General features: G+C 42.5%; 1 protein-coding gene across 4 annotated transcripts; it reads left to right on the top strand.

Moving 5' to 3' along the window:
* The first annotated feature begins 29 nt into the window (after positions 1-29).
* On the top strand, positions 30-20845 carry TMX4 (thioredoxin related transmembrane protein 4). 4 transcript variants are annotated; one of them, XR_007905458.1, is made up of 9 exons: positions 30-256; positions 7473-7588; positions 11084-11129; positions 11716-11844; positions 12781-12826; positions 14568-14669; positions 16569-16632; positions 17041-18019; positions 19089-20845. XR_007905458.1 is itself a non-coding variant. In XM_051793076.1 (8 exons), the coding sequence occupies exons 1-8, from the start codon at positions 63-65 to the stop codon at positions 17325-17327; spliced, it is 984 nt and encodes a 327-aa protein (XP_051649036.1). In that variant the 5' UTR covers positions 30-62; the 3' UTR covers positions 17328-20845. The 4 variants fall into 4 exon arrangements, 1 of the variants encoding a protein (XP_051649036.1); XR_007905459.1 differs by having other exon boundaries at positions 17041-19167; positions 19418-20845; XR_007905457.1 differs by having other exon boundaries at positions 17041-19167; positions 19345-20845.
* Positions 20846-23710: the final 2865 nt, after the last annotated feature.

The following is a 23710-nucleotide window of genomic DNA, read 5'->3' as shown; positions in this document are numbered from 1 at the left end:
GCAGGCGCCGCCCCCGCGGCGGCCGCTCGCGCCCGCACTTCCTGAGGGCGGGCGGGCCGAACATGGCGCTGGGCCGCTGGCGCCGGGGGTGGTGGCTGCTCAGCGCCCCGCTCCTCGCGGCGCTGCTGGGTCCCGCCGCCGCGTCCTCCTTCTCTTCCTTCTCCTCCTCCAGCCCCGGCGAGCTGCGGAGCCCCGTGCGAGTGCTGTGCGGCTCCAACTGGAGCCTGGTGTTGCAGGGCCAGTGGATGCTGGAGTTGTGAGTAGCGGCCGCTTTCCCGCCCGCCTCGGAGGCAGCGTGTGCCGGGGGGGCTCGGGGGGCTCCCGGTGAGGGGCTCCCGCTGAAGGGCGGGTGCGGCCGGTGCCTCCTGCCCCGCAGTGGGGAAGAGGAGGCTGGGCACTGCCGGCCTTCCCATGCCCTGGAGGGGCCGCGCAGCTCCCCCGCCCGGGCACGGCGTGAGGGAGGCGGCGGTGCCCGCTGTCCCCCCCGCCCGCCCTGAGCCTGCGGGCACTCGCTGCCCTCGGCTGGGGTGACCCGACAGAAGTAGCTGCCCCTCAGGTTCTCCTCCTGTGCGGGCACAGAGCGACCAAGGTTACACGGGTCGCTCCTTTCTGGGGAATGAAGGACGCTGAATGAAGGACATGGACCTGTTGGAGGGAGTCCAGAGGAGGCCACCAAATTTATCAGAGGGATGGAGCACCTCTCCCGTGAGGAAAGGCTGAGAGAGTTGGGCTTGTTCTGCCTGGGAAAGAGGAGGCTTTGGGGTTACCTCATTGCAGCCTTCCAGTACCCGAAGGGAACTGGGAGGCAAGGTGGGGCAAGACTGTGTACAAGGGCATGTGGTGACAGGATAAGGAGGAATGGCTTCCAGCTGAGAGTACACTCAGATTAGATACTAGAAAAATATACTCTGGGGATGTTGAGGCCCTAACACAGGTTACCCAGGGACGTTGTGGATGCTCCATCCCTGGAAGTGTTTAAGGCCGGTTTGGATGGGGCTTTGAGCGACCTGGCCTAGTGTAAGGTGTCCCTGCCTGTGACAGAGAGTTGGAACTGGATTATCTCCAAGGCCCCTTTCCAGCCCAAACCACTCTGTGACTCTGTGAAGCAGCTGGCCCTCGGGTTCTTGTCCAAGTGCCCGAGGTTAAATGGGATCATTCCGCCCAGCTCCTTGCTGAGGAATAGTGTCAGGTGCTGCTCCTCGTCCTGCTTTGCCATCGGGGGGCTGTCCCTGGGTTCTGTGCGAGCTCTAGGAACGCTGAATTCCATAGGGAATACTTAGCAGGAGCAGGCTTCCAAAGCAGCGTTATGTAATACCCCAGCACACCCTCACTCCAAGCCTTGAGCTCTGGATTCTCCTTCAAGGGAGATCCATCAGGTTTCATTAACGTTCCAGTGCTGCTGTTCCCAGGCCGGGTGACATCAGGAGAGGTTTATCTGTTTGGAGTTTTAAGTTTTGAGACATGACACAGTTCTTGAAGTTCACGTGGTGTTCTGTTCTTGGAGCCTTGCTCACCTGCTTGTATTTAGAAGGGGTAGGAGCTTGAGGGTTTTTTTTAAAGACAGCAATGAATAAAAAAGTAGTTTAAGTAGGCAGTAAACTCACATGGTGCCTGTGGGCTGTGCAGCTATGAAATAGGGTTTTATTGTGGGGTGTGTGCTGCTTTGTGGAGGTGCTGAAGTTTGAAACAGGTTGAACATCTGAACCCATGCTCCAGCACAAATACCTGCTCAGCTGCCTAAAGTTTTGCTTTACTGTTGAATTTGAGATGTCTCCAAATATCTCTTGTTAGTCTCTGATTAGGGGGAGGGAATATCACTTCCCTCAGGACTTTACTGTTAAGGATCCTGCTGGACACCTGGTGTTAATCAATGACTAGGTGGGAACAATCCTGAAATAGCTGGCTGAGAGACCTGGGGTGCCCACTGTGGTGCTAAGGATTTGATTTTGAGTCTCTTTCTTTCCCTTTTCATTTATTGTGATCTAAAAGGTGGGGAAAGAGAGAACCTCAAAGCGGGAGAAAATAAATCTATTTTTTAAATTGAAATGTTTTCACTCGGTACATCTTAGTCTCCTGTGGAAGCAGCTGTATGGAAGTTACTGATTCACATGTGTGTTGGTGAGTTTTAAGGAGGAAAAGGGTTATTTATGGCAACTACAAGTTTTTATTTCTAGTAGAAAATATTTCAATAATTAGTGGTGCATGCTTTTGAGAAAGGAAAAAAAGAGGAGCTAACTGATATCAGAAGTGGTTGGGATAGCAAGCAGTTAAAATCCTTTGCAAGTCTTTATTCCACTTGCAACATTCCCCTCTGGTTTGGAGTGACAGGCACTGACGATAGCAGGGTCAGCTTTCCTGCTGGCAGAGTGTGGAACATGTTGCTGCATTGCTTAAATTAGACTTTATTTCATTTTCTGTGCAGTGTGTGATGTGTGAAAGATCCTCAGTTCTCTGTGCTTCTTTCTGGGGTGCACTTCTAGTGCTTTCTGTTTTTTTTTTTACTGAGGAGAAACCTTTGTCTTCATTGACTATTGAAACCCAGTGCTGGTGTTGTCGAACTAGGGAGAGTTTGACATTTCCAATCGTGTCTAATCAGGAGTTTGAGATCTAGTATTGATTTTTTTTTTTTTCACTGTTCTTGCAGCAGTTCTCGTGCTGATGGATTTTGGGTTCCTGGTGGTTTTTATCCGGTTCAGAGCTGGTGATCCCAGCCAGGAGTCCTGCCTGTCAGTCCATTGATTCCTCCCGTGCTGTGTGGTGGGTCTGTTGGCAGGACTGCAGTAATGCTCATTAAAACCTCGTTTGTTAGAAGAACCTCCTGTTTCTTTACAAGACCGTTGTTTTCCAAGCAGTGCTTATTTTAATTAATGCAAATGTTGTTATAGGATCTCTTGAAAAAAAAAAAATACTTATTTTGGTCACCTGCTCTTGAAGCCTTTTGCCATGGTGAGGAACAGGTACTGCTGCTGTTTAATGTCAGTTTTTCTGGAAAATTTACTCTGAAATTCCAATTTTTATTGTTCCCACGTGCACAACTAGAGATATTTAAGTTTGAAATTACTTGTGTGTGGGACCTGTAGTGGAAATAGGATTTTTTCCCTCCATCCCTTGTAGCTGAAGTGTGTTTACTTGGCTGACTTGTTATAAATATTTGGTTATTCAGAGCTGGCAAAATCGCAGGCCCTGGAAGTGCTGCTGCAGTTCATTGATAAAAACATTCTGGATAAAGTGTCTCTGCAAGACATTGCAACACTTTTTGCCTCCTGTAACTATCAGAGCACACAGGTCCTCACTGGAGGGCTGCGAATTTGCTGCCGGGATGAGCTGTGTAACAAAGTTTCCTGATTTCCTTATCTCCGGTCTGTAGGAGCGAGATAATGATTCCTTAACGCCAGGAGTTTTCTTTTTGTCTTTAATGTTGTGCCCGTTTGGAATGTAGGGAGCTAATTTCTGCTCTGCTTGTTTTGTGTTTGTAAACATAGCTTGTTCCAAGCTCGATTTATCTTAATTTAACATCCTCTTCTTTTTGAAGTAAATTAAAACAATCAGACAAAAAAAACCCAAAAAACAAACTACCAAAACCACCATCAATGAACTTGATCTCTGAGTACAAAAGAAACTATTTACACTCTTGTTACATCTGCAGTACTTTAGGTTCTTGTTTCTACACCAGGTGCTAAATGTTTTGCTTCCCTTTTGTTTTAGCACCTGAAAAAGAATGCCTTAATTTTCTATTTTAATTCTAGCCAGGTGAAAAATCAGTGTAATAGTCACGTTTCTAAGGCTAGCTTATTATAGTATAGGTCCATACTTTCTTTTCCCTTTGTCATATATCATTAAATATTGCCCTGCTGCCTCCTAGGCCTGATAACCCCAAGGGCTCAGTCCTCCCACCAGCACTTTTGGCTGTGGGGGGGGGCTAAAATGTAACTGAATGTTTTGGTGTTCAGATGGTTTAATGCTTTTAATCGGCTGGCTCGAAACACTTTGTGTAAAATAAACTCCTGAAGGATTTAATAAATTATTTAATGATTGCTGTAGCTTAGATTGAAAGTTCAATAAGATTGGGAATTTTCTGTCACTTAGGAGTTTAGTCTCTTGTTAGTATCCAAGCTTTTCTTTGTCCTGTTCTTAAAAAAACTCCAAGCACTAAACAACCCAATAAAACCCAGAAAGGAGGGGGAATGAAAGTCAAGTTATCAAAACTGATAAAATATGAAGCAGAAATATCCTTGTAGCAGATGCTTAATATTGCAGAAGGGGACATAAAACCATGGAGAGTGATGGAACTTAATCTGCTGAAGCTCTAGAATATTTTACATAGTTTTTTAGTGATTGATTTGCTTTATACTTTAATTTCTCCTTCTTAAAAAAAAAAAGCTTGTGTATGGAAAGTTGTTGAGGGTCTCTTTTTTTTTGTATGCTTGTGAAATCTGTAGCAAATAAGGCAAAACTACTTAAAAGAATAAAAGTAATAATTGAATTCTGCTACTGTTTTAACAGACTGTTAGATGCTGTCTGAACATTTTTACTTTATTTTTAAGAGTTCTGCCGACGGGAACTCCATCAAACAGTTTGGTTTAAGAAATGGTGCTCTTGATGTTACATCTCCTCACTGAGATTATCAATGATGGGAGGGGGAAAAAGCAGGCAGGAGGAGTCAGTTACATTTCTTTGAAAATGAGGGAACTGGTGAGCAGAACAAGAAGAGACACGAATGGCTCAGAGTTGGGAGCTGTATCAGGACATCTCAGTGAAGTCACTGTGTTTTACTGATCTCCTCTGCACTGAATGGCACTTTGCTCAAACTGGTTTTAACTTATGGTGGGGATTTTATTTTTTGTATTGCCTCAGTGAAGTTGCTGGTATGTGAAAGCCAAAGCTTTTATGCTTTAAATCAGAGATAAATAGAAGTCAAAAGCAAAGTGTGTGTCTAAGAGCCTCAAATTTGGCTTTTGTGTGTTGCTTTCTCTGTGCCCTCTGCAAAAAGCTTCGGGTGCTGTAATGGGTTGGAGTAGGAACCAGAAAACTCCTGACTACTTGGAAATAGTGATTTTTAACCCCCCGAGGCCAATTGTTGTTGCAGTGATAGATGTCAGCTGCCTCTTTTTATGGAGGGCTGACAGCCTATGGGAATATTTCAGCTGTAAAACTTTGTGCCAGATAGGAGCTGGGTGTTGGGAAATCTGTGAAACCTGCCTGCAGTGAATAGTTTGGAAGCGTGTGATTTGTAGCTATGTGGTGTTTTCCATCTGACTGTTAAATGGTGAAGCACAGCAAATTGCTTTTTAAGGTGTAACAGGCTACTGAAAACTTTCTCTCCTTAACCAAGTGCCCAAGTCTTGGTTTAAATTCCGGTGGACTTAGATTTTTAAGTTGGAAAGGCCTGTTTTCTTGTAAGGCACAGGGAGCACTGCAAACAAGGTATCAGTTGGAGCTGCCCCTTGTGCAAAGGCAGGAGCAGGAGGGGTAACAGCCCTAAATTTGGTGGTGTTGTTTCCTGCTCCTACAGGTTTTTTTATTTTGTTTTTTTTCTGGGGAATATAAGAATGGCAGTTGTACTGTGACTTCTGTGGAAATATCAATCAGCCACAGTCCTAAAGGATTCATTAGAAGCCCACGTTGAAATCAAGTAGTTCCTTAAAGCCTCAGTTCTTCAGGGTGCAGAAAGAAAGCTTTTGGAAGCTTTGATGAAGATGATCTAAGCATCAAGTATTTTGCTCTCCAGTACCCTCCTGAAAGAGAAAGTGTAAGGGAAGATATTTTTAAGACTGAGGCACAATAATGCTTTGTTAATATAATTTTTTTTTGTTATTTCCAGGAAGCACTCCTTAATTCCTTGGTGCTTCAGGTGCTGCATAACAAATGCAGGCATTATAGCTTCAGAAAAGAGAGGATGCTGAAGTAAACAGCAGTGCTAACTTGCAGAAATCTGATTTCTCATGCAAGTTCTGTCTTGTACTCGTGTGGACAGAGTGTGTTTCCTGGCTGGCAAGAGCTGGATGTGTAATTTCAGGAATGTAAAGCAAATATTTTCGTCCTGGTCGTGCTGGAGTGGCTGGATCCTGTAGCATGGGATGGAACTATTGCCATGCCATGTCCAGTATCAGTAATAAAAACCAGGTAGTCAACAATGAGTGCTCTTGGGCAAGTTCATTGTTGTGTTGTGTCACTGCCAAACCGTGACATGGGCGGATTTCAATGCTGCTTTGAACTAAAGAAAATATTTATAGTGATAAGAATGTTAGCCATGTGTGTTGAATATTCCACCTAATTTCATTCAGAGCTGCTCATGAACGTCAAATGTAAATATAAACTTCGATAGGGCCCCTATTTCTATTTCAAGATCAGACTAAACAGGTGCATTAACTGTGAAAATCTCATGGCATGAATTTGACACATTTGGAAAACAGTCCAGCTTCTGTCTTTCGTGTTAGAGCAACACCAGCAGCGTTATCTGATGGATGCATGTGGTTCTTACTTATCAGTCAGGCTGCTCTAATGAAATAGTGCTGTTTGGGAAGTACAGTACCTGTCAGACTATTATTAAAAGCCCTCTGCAGGCCAGCAGCACAATGGAAACAGTGCTGCATGTGAGGCTTGTTTCCAGCAGCTTTTGGAAATGTATGGAGGAGCTGTCTTCTGGCAGGATAAGATTTATGTCCTTTTTTTTTCAGATGCTTTCACGCAGGATGATGGTGACTCAAAAAAAAAAACACCCCAACAAGATAGTGGCTTTCACAGTTAAAAATTTCTAGTACAGTTAAATACAAGTATTTTTAAATGTGTCATTTTAACTCCCAAGCCACGAGAGTTCCTATTTTTAAATACTAAAGTTTCAAAGCTCCCATGAAGCGCTCAGAGTAAATTTGTTTCGACCCCCTCTGTGAGAAATGACCAGAAATTCATCTTTTGAAATGTTCTTTCTCTGAAATTATCCAGGGAGAAAACAAGACCCGAGCAAGACAATAAGTCTGAGCAGTAGGAGTTTGATGTGCACTCTGTTTAAATCTCTAATGGGTGCTATCAGAAAGGACGTGTTCTGCTGTATGGAGGAGTGGGCTGAGGCAGATGTAATTTCTAGAAGTTCTGAGGTGTGGGAAATCAATACAAGATGTTGTGATGATGGATGAAGGATCCGCTGCAGAGCACAGCCCGGCATCAATAATTCAGAGAGCTGCCATGGAAATGGATTTATTTCCTATGTAAATAGAATCCATCACAAGTGCTGAGGAGTTTGGATATGAATTTTTCCAACCTTTGGAGATTTGCTTTTGTTTTAATAACAGGAAGAGGAATGTAGGGATTGATAAAAAACTACCTGATTGTCTTGTTCAGCAGACTTGATCAAGAAAAACTGTGGGTTTTTTCCTTTGTGATTGATATGTTTGAATCTTCTCTGTAGGATGAGTCAATTTGAGTGTCTTTAAGTGTAAGAATATTAAAGTATTTAACCTGTTTCTCCCCTTCAGTTATGCTCCCTGGTGTCCAGCTTGTCAGCAGATTGAATCCACCTGGGAGAGCTTTGCCAAGGAGAGTGAACATCTCGGCATCACTGTTGGGAAGGTGGATGTCACTCAGGAACCAGGTATAGCATGAAACAGACTGTTTTAGGAATGGGAATTATTCAATATAAGCACCACTTAGTACTTATTTAGCTTTTAAAACCGATATAACCTCATGCACCTTTTTATTTCTCCGTGTAGTTCCTATCTGTGAAGTTTATAAACTCCATTTGAAGGATTAAAGAATTGGGGGAGTGATCTGGCTTAATACTTAATAGAAGAGGCTTATTCTCTATTTTAATCCACTTCCCTGAAAGCTGTTGCCTGTCTCATTCCTGTCTCCTCCAAAGTGTCTGCAGAAGATTCCAGCTCTGTAACTGAAGAGTCCCAGGGTGTGGTAGCACTGCCTTAATTAGAGTCCTTAACTGTTTCTATGATGGTGCTGCTTTATTGTCTTATTTAATTGTGGTAGTGCTTTGAATTGCAGTTATTTGTTATTTCTGTTGTTGTTTTCTGCTGGTGATGCACATATGCAAATGTGTTTATGGAAGGGTTTTTTTTGCTGTCCTCAGAAGCAGAACTGCAATCTAATTTACTCCTTTGGTGACTCCCTTCAGAGGTTTGGATGTGTGTTTGTACAAGCAGTGCTAATATTGTTTAAACCTCTGCATCCCTTGGGAATGCTTCACGCTTGTCTTGGCTTTGAGGGGATAAAGGATTTTGTCAGCAGTATCAGAGATGTTACTAGAATAAAAAGGCTGAGCTTTACTGTTTTTTTTTCTTTTCTTTTTTTGCCTTAGAAAGTGTGTGTAAAATGTGTTCATTTTATGAGTTGAAAACATGCTGAACAAGTTGCTTTATCAAATAACAGCAGGGAAATTACTGAAACTCTGGTCTTAAAATCACCTTTTATGGGTTCATGCTTTGTTAAAAGTTCACAAATATGCAGAAACTCTTAGGCCAAAAAGCTGCATATAGTAATCATTAATAGCTTAATAAACAGATTAATCTAAATATTACATTTTGGTAAATAGATGTAAATTTAAAGCCAACTTCTCACTTTAACAAAGCAATGGTTACCCTGGAGCAAGGCTGCAAATGGGCATTCATTATAATCCTATCCAGTTATTTTCTCCCAATTAGACAGGGATTCTTTGGCTTATGTAATGTTCCAATGAAAGGATTTCCATCTTGACTGGCACTGGCTGTAATTTAAAAATGCACTTTCGGATAGGAGGCTGTAAAAATAAAATACTTGGGACTTCAAAGGTAAAAAAATTGAATGGCAGGGATCAGATACTTCATACTCAGACTGGAAAACAAACATTTATTCCCTTATCTGACCCCTGGTGCTGATGTGATTCTGAAGGTACCTGAGTTCCTTTGGAAGCTTTCCAAGGTTCCCAAAGTATTCTTACCACGGGCTGTGCTCCATCCTTTCAGTTGGGGTGTTGAAGTGCTCAGTCTCCTGTTCCTGCCTGCACAATGGTACCTTAATTAGTGTTGATTATGCAACCCCTCCATCACACTGAAAGTAGCCAAAACGTGTTAAGCTGGGGGGAACCCACGAGATGAGTGCAGAGCTGCAGAAAATTGCCCTGCCAAAACCTGCAGGAGAAAAGTGGCCGTTCATGGGGCTTAATTGCAGCAGATGCCTGAAGAATAAACCCTCCAGAGCCTTAATGGCCTTCCAGCACATTTCAGTCACTGCATGTTCCGGCCTTAAAGTGCCTCCTCTTGCCTCATCTCCTCTATTGAAACACTCAGGATGGAAAAGGCAAGTCCTGGAGATGCTTCTGGATCCCCAGGTTCTGTGTGTTTGTGGTGCCTTTTTTAAGCTCCCAGCTGCAACGTTCACCTGTGAATTAAAATGAGACTTCTCGGGTCTTCTGGATCTGCCTTGAGTAGCTGTTGGATGAAAGCAGCTGTGTTTTTAGATCTCTGCGTATTTTAGGGGGTGTTTAAGTGCAAATACTGAAGGTTTCTTTGTTCTTGATTAGCTGTTGATTTCATAATGGATGCCAGTTTTTGGTTTGCAAGCAGATGCTTAACTGTGTTTCAAGTTAAACTAGTAGCCACTTTAACTCTGTGTTAAACACACACCAAAACTTACTATGCTTAAATTTTGTAGCTGACTCACATCTGCTTTTGCTGGAGGTGCCTTAGATAACCAGCAAACCTCCAGCTAAAGTTTTGGGGATGCTTCAATGCATTTTGGCAACGGATTTTAAACTTTTAGGTTTTATTATTCCCCTGAGACCATCTTTGCTCTAAGACTGGCTACTGGTAAGAGGTTTAAGGCAGCTATTTTGTTTTCTCTTTGCCTGCCCAGTGTTTGTAAGAACTTCAGGGAGTCTTTTCAGTGTGCCCATGACTTTCTCTGTTCTTAAGCTCATTATGTGCTTTATGGCTCTCCAGCCAGTTTTCCTTGTGCAGCTGTGCTTTGTGCTTTATTAATTCCGGTGTTACACTTGGGCCTTTGTTTACTTTGCATCTCCTGTGCTGGCACAGCTTTTAACTGGTTTGTAAAGTCTGCCACCACCTTGCATCTCACAGCAGTAAAGGCAGAGAGCTAAAAAGTTGAAGCAAAGAAAGTTTCCTTTCTGGAGCTTTAAAGATGCTTTAAACATCTATGAAAAGCCCCCAAACAACAAAAGGAGCCACAACACTTTTTTGCCTATTCCATGGAGGAATTCAAACTAGAAAAAACATTACCACTGAAACTCCTTTTAAATATACCTGTCTTGTTGCAGTATGGCTCATCTTTGTCTTTAAAGGCAGAAACTCTCTTGCTCCAATACTTTCCCATGGCTAGTCCTGGTGCCTAAAGCTGTTTGCATTATTGAAAGCTGAATAGGGACTTAGTTTCCCCAAAGATTTTCACAGAATTTTACAAAAGGCCAAGTTAAATATCTGTACTCTTTACATTGGTGCTTTAGATGAATGGCAGTCGCTGGCTTGAGGAATTCAGCCCTTCCTAATGGAGTTGGACTGCACATCTAGGGGTTCATCACCTCTGGAGGCTCTTTTTTGGTTTATTTGGTTTGGTTTTTTTTTGTCCCTTCTGCTGTCTCATGGCTGATGCTCCAAAAGGGATTGTCAGGGCTTAAACTGGCAGTATTTTACCAAACAGAATGCTGAGATGTCCCAAGCTATTTTATCCATCTTTGTAGTTACCTGGAGAGGAATGATGTGTGGCAAGGAAGAATAAGAACCTGGAAGCATCCTGGAACACGATGTGCATTTGTGTGGCTCTTCCTCTCGGTTGGAGCTGGTCTGGTCACAAACTTCAGCTCTTTGCAAATATTGATCAAGGAAAACCATTAATTAGAAAAATTTGCTTGCAGTAAACGTTCTCCAAGGTCAACATTTTTCCATAGTTTGTCCGTATTTAGTATCTGTTACTGTTTGTAGCATTTCTGAAGACAAACTGTTAAACCTGTATTTACAAAACAGTGGTAACAGCCCTGCATCTGCTGCTTTCTAGTTAAAATATGTAGGTATTTATAGATAAGTCAGAATACTGAGAAACTTCAGTTTTACTGAATTGCTTGTTCCTTTTTTTCCCCCCTTTCTAGGCTTGAGTGGTCGTTTCTTTGTCACGACACTTCCTACAATTTACCAGTAAGTGTTTCCTGCTGGAAACTGCAGCTGTTGGGTCCTGCTTGTCACTTGTTTTGGACTGTAACTCTGACATGTAGGGGGGAATGAAGGAGTACTGACTTGTGGTTTTAGCTCAGGTTACTGCTGGAGCTTTGCTTGCATGGTAAAATCCTCATCTTACTTTAAGGGACTTCACTAAGTTTCCCTGTTACCAGTACTTTAAAAAATGGATCAGAGAAGGCAGTTCCTGTAGCTCTACTCCAATAAAGTGTTGTCATCCCTAAAATACTGAACCCTTTATTAAGTCAGGGTGTCATGAGTCATGCAGATATATATACACATCTATATGTACACTTCTAATTCTGAGTTGTATTTAAAAAAGGGTTTGGTTGTTAACCTCATGTGCTTTGTATTTGCTGGAGTGCAAGTGAATATTTTAACAAGTTTTGGTAAAGACTGAGACCTTCCATCATGGAATGCAGTTCCAAAACGCTCAGATTTCTGAGCAAGTGAAATCTATAATGTGTGTGGGGTTTTGCTTGAGGTTTTTTTGCCATGGATACCATTTTAGGGGACGTGTGTGTCAATGGGAATTCCTGTTTTCCAGTGCCAACGACGGAGTGTTCCGCAGATACCGAGGCTCCCGGACACTGGAAGATCTTCAAGGCTACATTTTAGAGAGGAAATGGGAAGCTGTGGAACCTGTGGCAGGATGGAAATCTCCATCTTCTATAATGTAATGTGTTGTTTTTATTAACAACAGCCATGTTTTATAGCTCATTATTCACTAAGGGCCCTGTGTTGACACCTTACAGACAAAAGACCTCTATTCCATAGACGTGTAGCTCTGCAGAAGCAATCTGGATTGACAGCCTGCTTTCCAGTTTCTCACCTTTAAAAGCAGTTTATTTGCTGCATTCCCTTTTGTTCCTGCCTGCTAAGGCTTGTTTGTCATCTTTGAAAAGAGATTAAAAATAATACAGCCACTGAGCATTATGTAAGTGCCACTTCCAATATCTGCTGAGTGCTGGAATCAAGAGCATGTTTATGTAGATTATTCCTTCATGATTCCTGGCTACTGGGCCAGGCAGCCTTTAGCTTTAAGGATTTTTTATTTGTGTCTTTACAAGAGAGCCTTTTGTCCTCCTGTGGAATGGGAAGCAGTGTAGTGCTTACAAAGTGTATCAAAATTTGTTTTCAGGGTGGATTTGCTTTGAAATACCAAATAGAGTGTTTGCATGACACAAAGGATGAACCTGAGATGTGAGTGGCCTGCATTTCATCCTGGCTGAATCTATTATGTGTAAATTTACCTCAGAGATCCACAGAGGGTCCTTATTTTTTTTATCTGAGAAGGAAGAAGAGCTGTAGGATGTTTAGTAATGGGGAGAGGAGCTACAGGGCTTCTGGGAGTTGGGAAAAAGGGGGTTAGGGCTGTACAGGGTTGTGCTGTGAAACTGCTCTTCCTTGATAGAATCAACAGTCCTCTTTCAAGGGACTGGTTTAGGGTTTCAGGGTCTCAAATGGGTTTACAGTGACCTCCTCCTGATAATTCCTGGGGCCTGAAGGGCATTGGAAGTCTATGGAATCTTATCCTGGTTTCTGTGCAGTTTGCTGTGTATCCCAACTGCCCCATCTTAGAACCTGTTCCTTCCATTTCCTTCTTTTCTAGGATGCACGGAATGGCAGGGCTGTTCCGCTTCTCGGGGTGGATCAGGGTAAGTGACTGTGGGGTGGGGTTTCCTACACCCCCTTTTTATGATTAGAATAATCCCAGTGGTCAAAACCTAACCAAAATTTTTATTATCCTTTTATCAGACTGAAGTTTGCCTTTGTAGTGTGTGTACATATATATATATATATAGGGTTTATAGTGTCTTTGCACTATAAATTTTGAAGTGCTAATAATCTATGCAAAAAATGGCAGTTTGACTGTGAAGATTATAATCAATAATAAAAACACTTCCTTTTCTTATTATCTTGGTGTAGTTACAAAGCTCTATCAAACTGTGCTAAGGGGATAAAGTAGGTGGGTTTTTTTTTTTGAGAGCTGCTGCAAAAATGGTTGTAAATGCCAGGAATGCATTTAGGATCTACCAGATTATCTCACTTAATACTATTCCTCAAGATTACCTCATTTTCAGGGTTTAATCATGTTGTTCTGCAGTTTGTTTGCACTGTGTTTGTACAGGAGAAGGGAGGGTAAAGGGTTTATTTTTTTGGGGGTTTCAAACTGCCAACAGTGTTTCCTTGGGGCACAAATTTGGATGATTGATTATCAAAAGTAAAGGAGAAATACTTAGTGTACACTGTAAAACATTTAACATGTAATATATTTTACTTAAATATTTCAAGATGCTTTCATTTGGGAGCTATCAAAGCTCTTCCTGTGCATGCAAATAATGAGAATTTTCAGACCTTTCCCGTTTTGTGCAGGGAACATCCACTTAAAAAATCTTCAAGTGTAGCTGAGATTGAGACTGTATTTGACTGTAGCAAAATATCTTAACATTGTAACATCCTGCAAAAAATAAATACAGTAGAGAGTTTGAATAGTTTGTATCACTTCCAGTCAGCATCAAACTAACCCGGAATCCAACAGAACTTGGAGTTGTTGGTTTCCTGTGCAAACTCTCTTTGATTCTCTCTGGATATTATTAACTTTTTATAGCCTTGTGGTGTTTCTCTTCTGTGGTTGTTGTGTAATGATGTTGTATCTCCATAGTTTCCTTCCTGAAAGATGAACTGGGAAGGAACCTTTTCTAATTAACTTTCCCCTTGGATGAATATTTCAGCTGTACATTTCCTCACTCTGCTTGCAGTGCTTTAATAAATACTGGAAGCTGTTCTAACACTTAAAAGTACTCTGGAATTTCAGTATCTGGGCTCTTGTGAGTGTTGATTGTGGTTTGTTTGGAAAGATCTAATGTCATAATTGACTTCCTCCCAGACCACCTGAGTCATTGGGCTGCTTCATTCACTGAATTGAATTTGTAGGTTTGCAGTTGCAAAGAGATATTAATACTGTATTTGGATTATTATCTCCGACTCTGCTTAGAATGGGTGGGTCCTTTTAGGAGCTAAACATTTAAAGTAAAATAAATGGCTTAATTTCAGTTAATGGAGAGTTGCCATATAAGGGTGAAGGATGTTGGGACACTTCCCTGTGTGCTCTGAGGCTCCCTCAGAAATTCATCCACAGTAAGATTGTTATGGCATCTCTAATGATGAGTGTCTCAGGAAGAAGGAATTGTGCATCCTCTGCCTAAAAAGCCTTTTAATGTGAACAGCTCAGTAAAGAAAAACACGATCTACCGGTGTCAGAAAGGAAAGACTTTTGTATAAATACTATTAAATGAAAGGGCTTAATCAGAGAGCAATTTAGGCAATGGTGTGGGCAGTAGAAATCATAACTGGTTTTAGCTATAAAGTTATTAATTATCTCTTTCTCGTTTCCAGCAAATCCATAACTACCTCACCGGCACTCTTGGAATTCATGTTTGGGTTTCTTATGCAATCTTCATCTTGGCCACTTTACTGATTGGCCTGTTCCTGGGTTTGGTAAGAAAGCAGATGACTTTTTTTTCTCGTTTACCTACAACTTTTGCTTTGTATTAACTTGTGGAAAAAAAATAAACCCAACTTCTCTCATACTAAAAAACTTTGCTTTAATAATATACTATTAAATACTAATATCCATTCCCTGGTGTCCAGTGGTAGAATGTGTGAGAGGAGTTCAAAGCTCTGCTGGGGAGGTTTAAACTGGACATTAGGAAGCGTTTCTTCACCCAGGGGGTGGTCAAACAGTGCAAGAGGCTTCCTAGAGAGGTGGGTGATGCCCCAGGCCTGTCAGTGTTCCATTATTGTGGACAATGCCCATGATAATGTGCTTTAACCTGGTCAGCTCCACCTTGCTCAGCAGTTGGACTAGAGGGTCGTGTAGGTCCCTCCCAGCTGGATCAGTCTGATCTATTCTGTTAAAATTCTGAGGCATTCCATACTGCACATTCACTCCCCTGCTTGTGGTAAAGGTTGGGTCTTGATTACAGCTTGGTTTTAACAAAATCTCACTTCTCTCTCCCCCGTGATCTTTTGGGTTGAGTCCTCATTAGTGACAGTCAAATCTGACCTCACTTGTTACTCATGCACTCAAATATCACTCTCCAAAACATCAGGAAGATGATCTAAGCAAGCCTGTTGGCTCTCTGTGGGAATGTGAAGGACCAGAACATGAGTCCTGGGTTGTTTCATCAGTGAAAACAATTCCAAGTTGCTTTACCTGTGGAGCTGGGATTGTTTCCTCACAGAATATTTGGATGATGTGGCTCTGTGACCTCTCAAATATCAACAGCAAATAAGAAACTGAGCTAAAAAAAGGAGATATAGATGGGAGTACAAGTTCTTTCAGAACAGTTGTTTGGTCCACAAGTGTTTTGCAACTGCCAAGGCTTTTTAAACAGTTGTGCTGATCACTGGTTTAACCTGCTGCTAAGTCACTGTTCCTTGTAGGAAGTGTAAAGCTTGTTTTTGGAACTTGGATCTCTGCCCTTCAGCCCAAATATTAGTGAAATAAAGAAAAAATTGGAGTCTCGTTCTCAGTAGTATTGGGAAGTGATTTCAAAGCGGTTGAAATTTGAAGTTAGGCAAACCCAGACATAATATATGGACAGAATTGCTGTGTAAAAGCAAATGTCTTTCATTATGTGTTTTCAACAACTGCGTTTTTCTAGATGGTGGATTTTCACCAAAGGAGTGCAAATCAAGTCAGTGTAACTGGTTGCAAATGAATATGATGATTTAAAAGAAACTTTCCTTCTTCTTTCTTCACTTAAAAAAAAACAAAACCAACCAAACTGCAAAAGCTGAAAAAATGTACAGTTAATCTCTCAGCTCTTTCCAAAAAGCTTGTCAGTGATTGAAATGTATTTCTTGAACATGGTGTCAGCTCTCTCTTTTTCTTTGCATTATTCTTAGCATGTGACAAGGAGACACAAATGTCTTCCTTGTGTTTAGGTTAAACTGCACTGGGCTCTTTGAATAACAAGCACAAAAGGTGGAAGCACACATTGTATGTTGGGGAGGCAGGGGTAGGAATGGAATAACTTTCCAAAATACAGGAAAACTTGACCGAGATTGTTTCAAAGTTTTCAAGGAATAAAATTCCTCAACTGTGTTCTGAACTTGTCTGCTTAAGATGCAAGCAGCTTCAATACTGAATAAATTTAGGAAAGTAGGAGGCAGAAAATGGGGAGTAGAAAGCAGAGAATGCTGGTTAGTACACACTGGGAAAGCACTTCTTCCCATGTTTTTATTTAGCTCTTGTCTCTAAGCAAGATAATATAATTTAGAAAGCCTTATTATGTGTATCTGTCTAAAAAGAATGAGTGCAGGGACTTTTGGAACCGCTAATAAATGCCTCTGTAATTATTGCTAATAAATGCCTTTTTGTCCTTTCCACAGATCCTGGTTTTGATTTCAGACTGCCTCTGCCCAGCCAGCTCAAAATACAAGGCTGAAACACCTGGTAAGTGGGTGAGAGATGGTAGGTTTGAGTGTAAACTTGCAGGAGGGAGGGCAGTACATGTGAACCAATAATCCAGGAGTCAGGGAAAATTGGGTTGTCTTTGGTTTGTAGAATAAAGTGGAAGTTGTCTGTGCCCGATAGGCAAGAAAACCAAATGAAAGTGGAGGAGAAATACTACTGAAGATTTGTTTGAATGAATTGAAAAATCAAAGTTTTCAATAAAATCACAGAATTTTTTTTGTTGGAAGGGACCTTAAAGGTGGTCTGGTTCCAGTCCCAGCTGGGATAGTAACCCCAGTCAGTGACATCCCTCAGTATTTCAGAACACACAGGTGGTGAGGCACCTTTACAGGCCACTGTCCCGGGGTTCAGTCTCACTGCAGCCTCTGGAACTCTTGTTGTGTTTAGAGGAAGCTGTCACGAAGGACAACGTGGAGAACGCGGCGCTGGAGGAGCCGGAGGAGCCTACGGAGCTTTCCGCGGACGAAGCGGAAGAGGCTGCGGATGGGAAGGATCTCTCAGAGGGAGAAGATGCAGCAAACTCGAGTGCTGAGGACTCCGAGGAGGATTTGGCACTTGGGAAAGAATCAGGGGAAGAAGAAACAGAAGACTTGAGTGAACAACCTGTGACTGAGTCAGAGAGCGAGAGCTCAGTGAGGCAGCGCAAAAGTCAGGGGGCCGAGAAGGAACTCTAGTCCTCCGTGGGGGATTTTGTGCACCTGGACCAAAGAAGTGTCAGACCAGGGTCTGAAGCTGGAGCTTAAACTTGATTTGTCATTTGTGTTTACCAAAACCTCTGCTCTGTCAGCAGGCTTGTCTTTTTTTTTTTTCCTTTTTTTTTTTTTTTTAAGCTAGGACTCGCTTCCTTTGTTCAATAAGCACAGATGCTGGGTAACCTTAGCCGTGACAATCAGAACCAGGGGGTCTTAGCTGGTCCTTGTCTTCTAAGAGAAAAGGGGGGGTGAGCCTCAGTTCACCAGCTGGGGAATGTCTGTCTGTCTGTCTGTGTGTGTCCCTCCCTGAGCAAGATCAGGGCTTTTAACTCCACAGTAGCTTGGCAGGACTGTGACTTCTCTGAATGTTTATTGTTCCCAAACGCCCCAGGAGCACAGATAAGGGATACACTCCTGAAAGAAGGCACCTTACCAGTCTTCTCTCAAAAATGTTGTGTGCAATGGGTTTGGTTTTATCACTGTCAACTGAAGCACCTTTCTCACTCATCTTTGTTCATGTTGTTGTCCCACAGCACGTCCCTGCATGTGTCAGTTTTTGGTGATCCAGAGGCACAGCTCGAGTTCTTTGACCCGAAAAGTTGGAGTAATTGAAAACCTCAGGCAGAAAGAGAGTGGCAGCTAAATGTTGAAAATGTCTTGGAACTTTTTAAAAGGTTTAAAGGAAATTATTTTGTTCAGGGGGAATTTTTGCCAAAGCATGACTCTCTTTTTTTTTTTTTTTTTCCTTCCAATTTGTTCTCATCAGGAGATTGTAGCAAGAAATACTCACTTTGCAGTCAGTGAGTTGTATACTTCTTGCCAATCCAAGCTTGTCATATGCAGTGCAGTCCTGCCATTTCCAACTGGGAATACTTTTGGCAGAACTGAAGAGGCACGTAGGGGTTTAACCTTTGATCACTTTTTCTACTTTTTGTCACTGGGAAAAGAGGGGACACAGCTGGGTGGTGGGGAGAAGCTGTTAGTTTTGCTACTTATATCAGAATAAAAATGTGTGTGCTGAAACATGTACAGTGAAAATGGCTTGTCAGGTGGGCAGCATTAGGTTGGTTAGAAGACTTGGGTCACTAGAAAAATCACTATATCACTCCTTTGACTGGGTTAATACGTGAGTTTTTTTGGGAGGGAACATCTACAGTGAAGTCCTGTATGTTTGTTTTGCTGGTGTTTGACCATGTGTGTAAGATGTCTTAATCTTGATACTATTTTTAAAATATATACATATATATATTGCATAAGCCTTGCTCACATGCATGCATTTCACCTTGTTCTTCAAGAATGGAGAGTGATCAGAGATGAGATCATCTCTCATTAGAAGAGACAAGCTTGCAAGTGCAAAATGCTGGTTTCCTTTGAGACTGAGATTAATAAGGGCAATTTGTGTTGAAAGTAATGTTTTGTTGTTGTGTTTGTTTGGTTTTTTTTTTAATGCTCATAAAGAACATATTTACTAAGAAAGCTTAGCTTTTCCTGTCTATGTCCTGTCTCATGTGATGGTTTATAACATCCATTGCACTATAATGAGAAGAGTCTGTGTGGGGTGTGCCCCGTGGAATGAGTTGTTGTGGAAGCTCACACAGCAGCTTTTGAAAAGCTAAACTTTTATATCCAAAAATAAAAAAAAAAAACCTCTGTGGCCACTGTAGCTTGAAAACTGTGCACTTCAAAGTTCAGAGTACAGAACTGTTTCCCTTATGTTTCTTTTTTCTGTTATCTGTGCATCAGGAGCTCTGGGAAGTCTGAAAGAAACCCAGGAGTGTGACCACGTTTCGTGACACGAGCAGGAGCTGGGGTGTGTGTTCAGGTACAGGAACTTGCATAAGCTAATGTCAGAATAGACACATTCCCTAAATTGGGGATCCAAACCTACCGGGCACGGAAAAATCTGTGGGACTGGATCCAGCTCAGGCTGAGGGCAGTGATGCCTTTGCCTGTCCCCAGAGAGGATGTTCTCTACCCCCGAGGGTCTTGTGGTTCTCAGGGCGCAGGAGGGAGTGTGTCCATGAGGAATTCTGATTGGATTTCGCTTCACTTTTGTATTCTCATGGAACCAGTCACCTGATGTTCTCTCCAACTGTTTGAAGAGGTTTTGACTTAAAAAGGTGCAGCACATCCTTACACCTCACGTGGCTTTCTTGAACGCTGTTGGGAACTGAAGGATGAAAAAGTCAGGGATAGCTCTTCTGGGTGCTCAACTCGAGGTGTTGGGATGTTTAGACAACAAGGAGTTCTCACAGGAGCTGGGTTTCACTACGCTGTCTTTGGATTCCAAAGGCAAACAAACCCACAAGTGGCACTTTGTCCTACAAGGCACAGGGGTTGTGGGATGCTCTGAGGAAGATCAGAAGCTCCTCTGTGTGCTGAGCAGAGTCTCTGCTGACATTTCCTCTGCTGTTGCCTGGCACCGTTGAGTTTGGGTTGTTTAAACTGAAGAGATCAAGTATTTTCCTGTGGGATCACTAAGAAGGGATTAAGTAAGCAGGCAGCAAGTGACCATGGTTTAGATCTGTCTTGGGAATCTGGAAATGAGCTATGCCAGGCTTCTCAGGGTTCCTGAACATAGTAGGGATGTCATTGCTCCTGTGTTTTCATCAATAAAGTAGGGAATATTAATGGGGTTTGACATGTATTGGTGTATCTCATTACAAAGATCACTAAATTGTAATTAGGCTTTAGAAAAAGAGATGCTGTGCAGCCATTGATCCTTCCAACTTAGCTGTACGTTTGTAGGAGATTTATTGGAGCGTGACACTGGACATACCCAGCTGTGACCAAAGTTTATCTGGCAAACAGCAAGTAGGAAACACTGCAAAGGCTAAATTTGTGTTCAACAGAAAAACTATGAGCTGTGCAGTAAAGGTGTCATGTTCATATACTTCCCAGGATCAGTTTTCTTCCCGCTAAAACACATTTTAATTGAATAATGCCAGTAGTACTAATTAGACTGTTTACAATTGTGTTAAACTTGGTGTGTTTCCAAAAAGTCAGGATCGACCTTTTGTGCAATCTGAGTGTTCTGTTATGATTAATCTTAAAAATTGGAGCTTGTTCTTGCAACCTCAGCGTAGACAAAATGGCCTTGGAGGAGCTGCTGCTGCCACTGACTGTTCAGAGTGTTTGGATTAAGGACAGGGCTGCAGGGCCTCCAAAATGTGTGTCAAAAAATGACTTTGGGGTGGTTGAGAACCAGTTTAAATGTCAATTTAAATTGGCAGCCAGTCCCTGATGGATCTGAACAGCAAGTCAGTCAAAAATTCCAGCGGGCTGGAAATCCAGCCAGCCTTCCAAACCTCTTGTCCTTGAGATCTGTGTGAAACTTGAGAGTCTTGGAATGCTCTGTATCTGCTGCCCCCTGGGTGGGCTGTGCTCTGTGGGATTGCTTCCTGGAAATGTCCTGGGATTGTCTGTCACATGGAAGTGTTGCCAATTTATACTCTGGGTATTTTTACTGAAATTCCACATAAACTTTGTATTTATGACCATCTCGCAGTTAGTTTTCATTTCCTCGGTGTGTGGTTGGCTCATCTATGGCAATAATCTGGCAATAATCTGGCAATAATCTGGCAATAATCTGGCAATAATCTGGCAATAATCTGGCAATAATCTGGCAATAATCTGGCAATAATCTGGCAATAATCTGGCAGTAATCTGGCAATAATCTGGCAATAATCTGGCAATAATCTGGCAATAATCTGGCAATAATCTGGCAATAATCTGGCAATAATCTGGCAATAATCTGGCAATAATCTGGCAATAATCTGGCAATAATCTGGCATTTGGAGGCCAGCAGGATGTGGTCCAGGATAAAGGTACAGAGCTAAATGGCCCATCCTCAGGTTGTGTCTCACAGCAGGCAGAGCTGAAGGAATGGTCCATAGGGACAGCTGTGCCAGAGGGAGGAGGGACTCCCAGGAATCATCACTGCAAACTACTTGGATGATGTGAACAACTCCTGGAACCAGTACATGGATTCATTCTCTTCAGGTGAGTTCCCTGAGCTGCCTTTCCCTGGGAACAGAGCAGCTGCAGGGCTTGGGGGATTTGCCATTCCCTTTGGTTTGCTTCTTTTCCTTTACATCCATCTCCTGCTGTAAAGTGGAAGCTGGAATGGTGTCAAATGAAGCCTTGTGAGTGTTTTGTTGATTTGCTGTTCCATCAACTGCTTCTCCTTCTGTTTTGTGAGAATATGAAATTTTCTCCATGAAAACAGCACGTGGGATCCTACAGCCAAAATCTGATCCGGCTCTGGAAGTTATTATCCACAGTCAGACAAACCTAAGCTCTAGTTCTGTAGAGGAAATATGAAGATACTCTGATGACTGAACTAGAAGGGTAGAAAAGCGTGAGTTTCTACTTTGGAATTTTGAACTGCACCTTGGAATTTTGAGCTGGACCAGTGGTAACTCCCAGCTCCTGGGAATGGGGCTGCCGAGGAGTGTGTGCCTCCTCCTGGGAGCTGATCACACTGCAGGGACTACTTGTTTTAACCCAGCATCTTCATTCCTTTCCCAGTAGGAAAACACCTAAAAATCCTCTCTGTGCTTTACTTTTACTTTGTCTTTCCTGAGGAGAAAGGAAAGCTCCGGATTTAAACACACAGGGAACAAATGGGAATTTGTGTCAGTGCCACATAAGGAAGTGAAAAAATCACCCTTGATAAGGGCACTTTTTATGTCACTGTGTGGTTGGGGGGGGCAAAACTGGCACTGAGAACCTCTTTGTAGACCTGCCCTGGGTTGGTTTCCTTGTGCACAGTTATCCAGCTCTTCCCAGGAGAACTGGCCCTCTGCCCCATACCCCAGCCTCCTGCCATCCCAGCAGTCCCCAGACTGCCCCAAAGAGACATCCAGGGGCCTGTTCCAGCCACCTGCTCACTGCCTGTGCTGAGTGGCCAAGGGACTGTCCCTATCCCTGCAACATCCATCAGTTTTGACTCCCATGCTGGAGTTGCTGGGATAAAAAAACCCCAAATATTTCCTGCTGGTTCTTCTGACAGACTTGGAGGGGTCTAAAGAAATGTCAGTCCAGCTCTGATTGGTGTGAGAGACTGTCTGAAAACGCTCCAGGAAATAGGGTTTTTCTGGCTTTATTTTGGAGAAATTCACAAGTGTTCACGGGGAATTTGGAAGCCAAAACGTGTGTTTGCTTATGTGACTTGATAAAACAGCTTTGCACAACAGTCTTGATGGCTTGAACACTGAAATATTTGAATTATATGCTGCAGTTAACTGTGCCAGTTAATCTTTGCTGCAGTTAACTGGAGTGAGAAAATCCCAGCTGGCTCGTCCTTCCCCTATGGAATATTTTGTGTGTCAGTGGGAGACCGTTGGCATCTCTGTGATCCTGCAGCAGGACACAGGTTCAGTCAGATGCTGATCATTTGCTCCAAGGTTAAAGGTCAGCTGATGCCTCATTAAAGCAGCTGGAGGAACCCTCATCCGGAGAGATTCATTAAAACAAGGAGCCAATTACTTGGCGGGAAGCTGCGTGTGTTGGTGAGACGTTGGCATTAAATTCCATGTTTGGGGACTTCAGAGACTTTTGCAACATTCCAACATTAAAAGCTTTTCAATTCACCAAGTTGGAATACATCTGCACGTATGAAAATGTTCAGCTGTCGTGCCACTGTCTCGTGCTCTGGGATAAACACCCCTTTTTAGCACAGATGCTGCAAACTTTAAATGAATGCAAGCAGACAGGTCCCCAGCTTTGTGCTGGGAGCACAGAGCAGTGCCAAGGTTAAACCAGTCTGCATTTCAGTACTGCCTGACACTCATCTGTGGGTAAAGGCCTCGTGCTGTATTTGTGTGGATACTGATATTAATTTGCAGCCCACAGCTGGAAAACTGAATTATGCACACACTTGGAAGTTTCCCTTGACAAACAGCTACCATAACCCTGTTGCAAACCATGTCTGTTTGTTAAAATTTAAGTCAGGATTCGATCAAGAAATCTTTAACAAATTTAGAAATCACCTAAACCAAGGTCTTGCTTTTTGGGTGTAAACAAACTTTCAGGTTTATCTCATGGATGTTTTGGATGATAAATGTGTCTGTGAGGGACCGTATGCTCCTGTTATTGCAGGTTTAACTACATATTTCTTTCCTTGCTTATTCTTTTTAATTTTTACTGTACTTTTTTCCATTCTATTCCAGGTTGGCCTTGACCACATGGAACAAAACACAGTGCTGAAGTCCAACGTGACACAAGAAGCTGGTGTATTTATTTTTCTTTTTTTTGAAATGTAGGTAAATTGAATCCTGATGAGGTCCCATATTAATAATTTACAGACAAAACCCCAGATCTTAAAAGAGAGGGAAGTGGCAATAAACTGACCCCGTGGGATC

This window comes from Manacus candei, unplaced genomic scaffold (assembly GCF_025592945.1).
Source record: "Manacus candei isolate 608988 ecotype Guabito, Panama unplaced genomic scaffold, ASM2559294v1 h1tg000035l, whole genome shotgun sequence".
Lineage (NCBI taxonomy): Eukaryota > Metazoa > Chordata > Aves > Passeriformes > Pipridae > Manacus > Manacus candei.
This window is presented reverse-complemented; position numbering and strand designations above follow the sequence as displayed.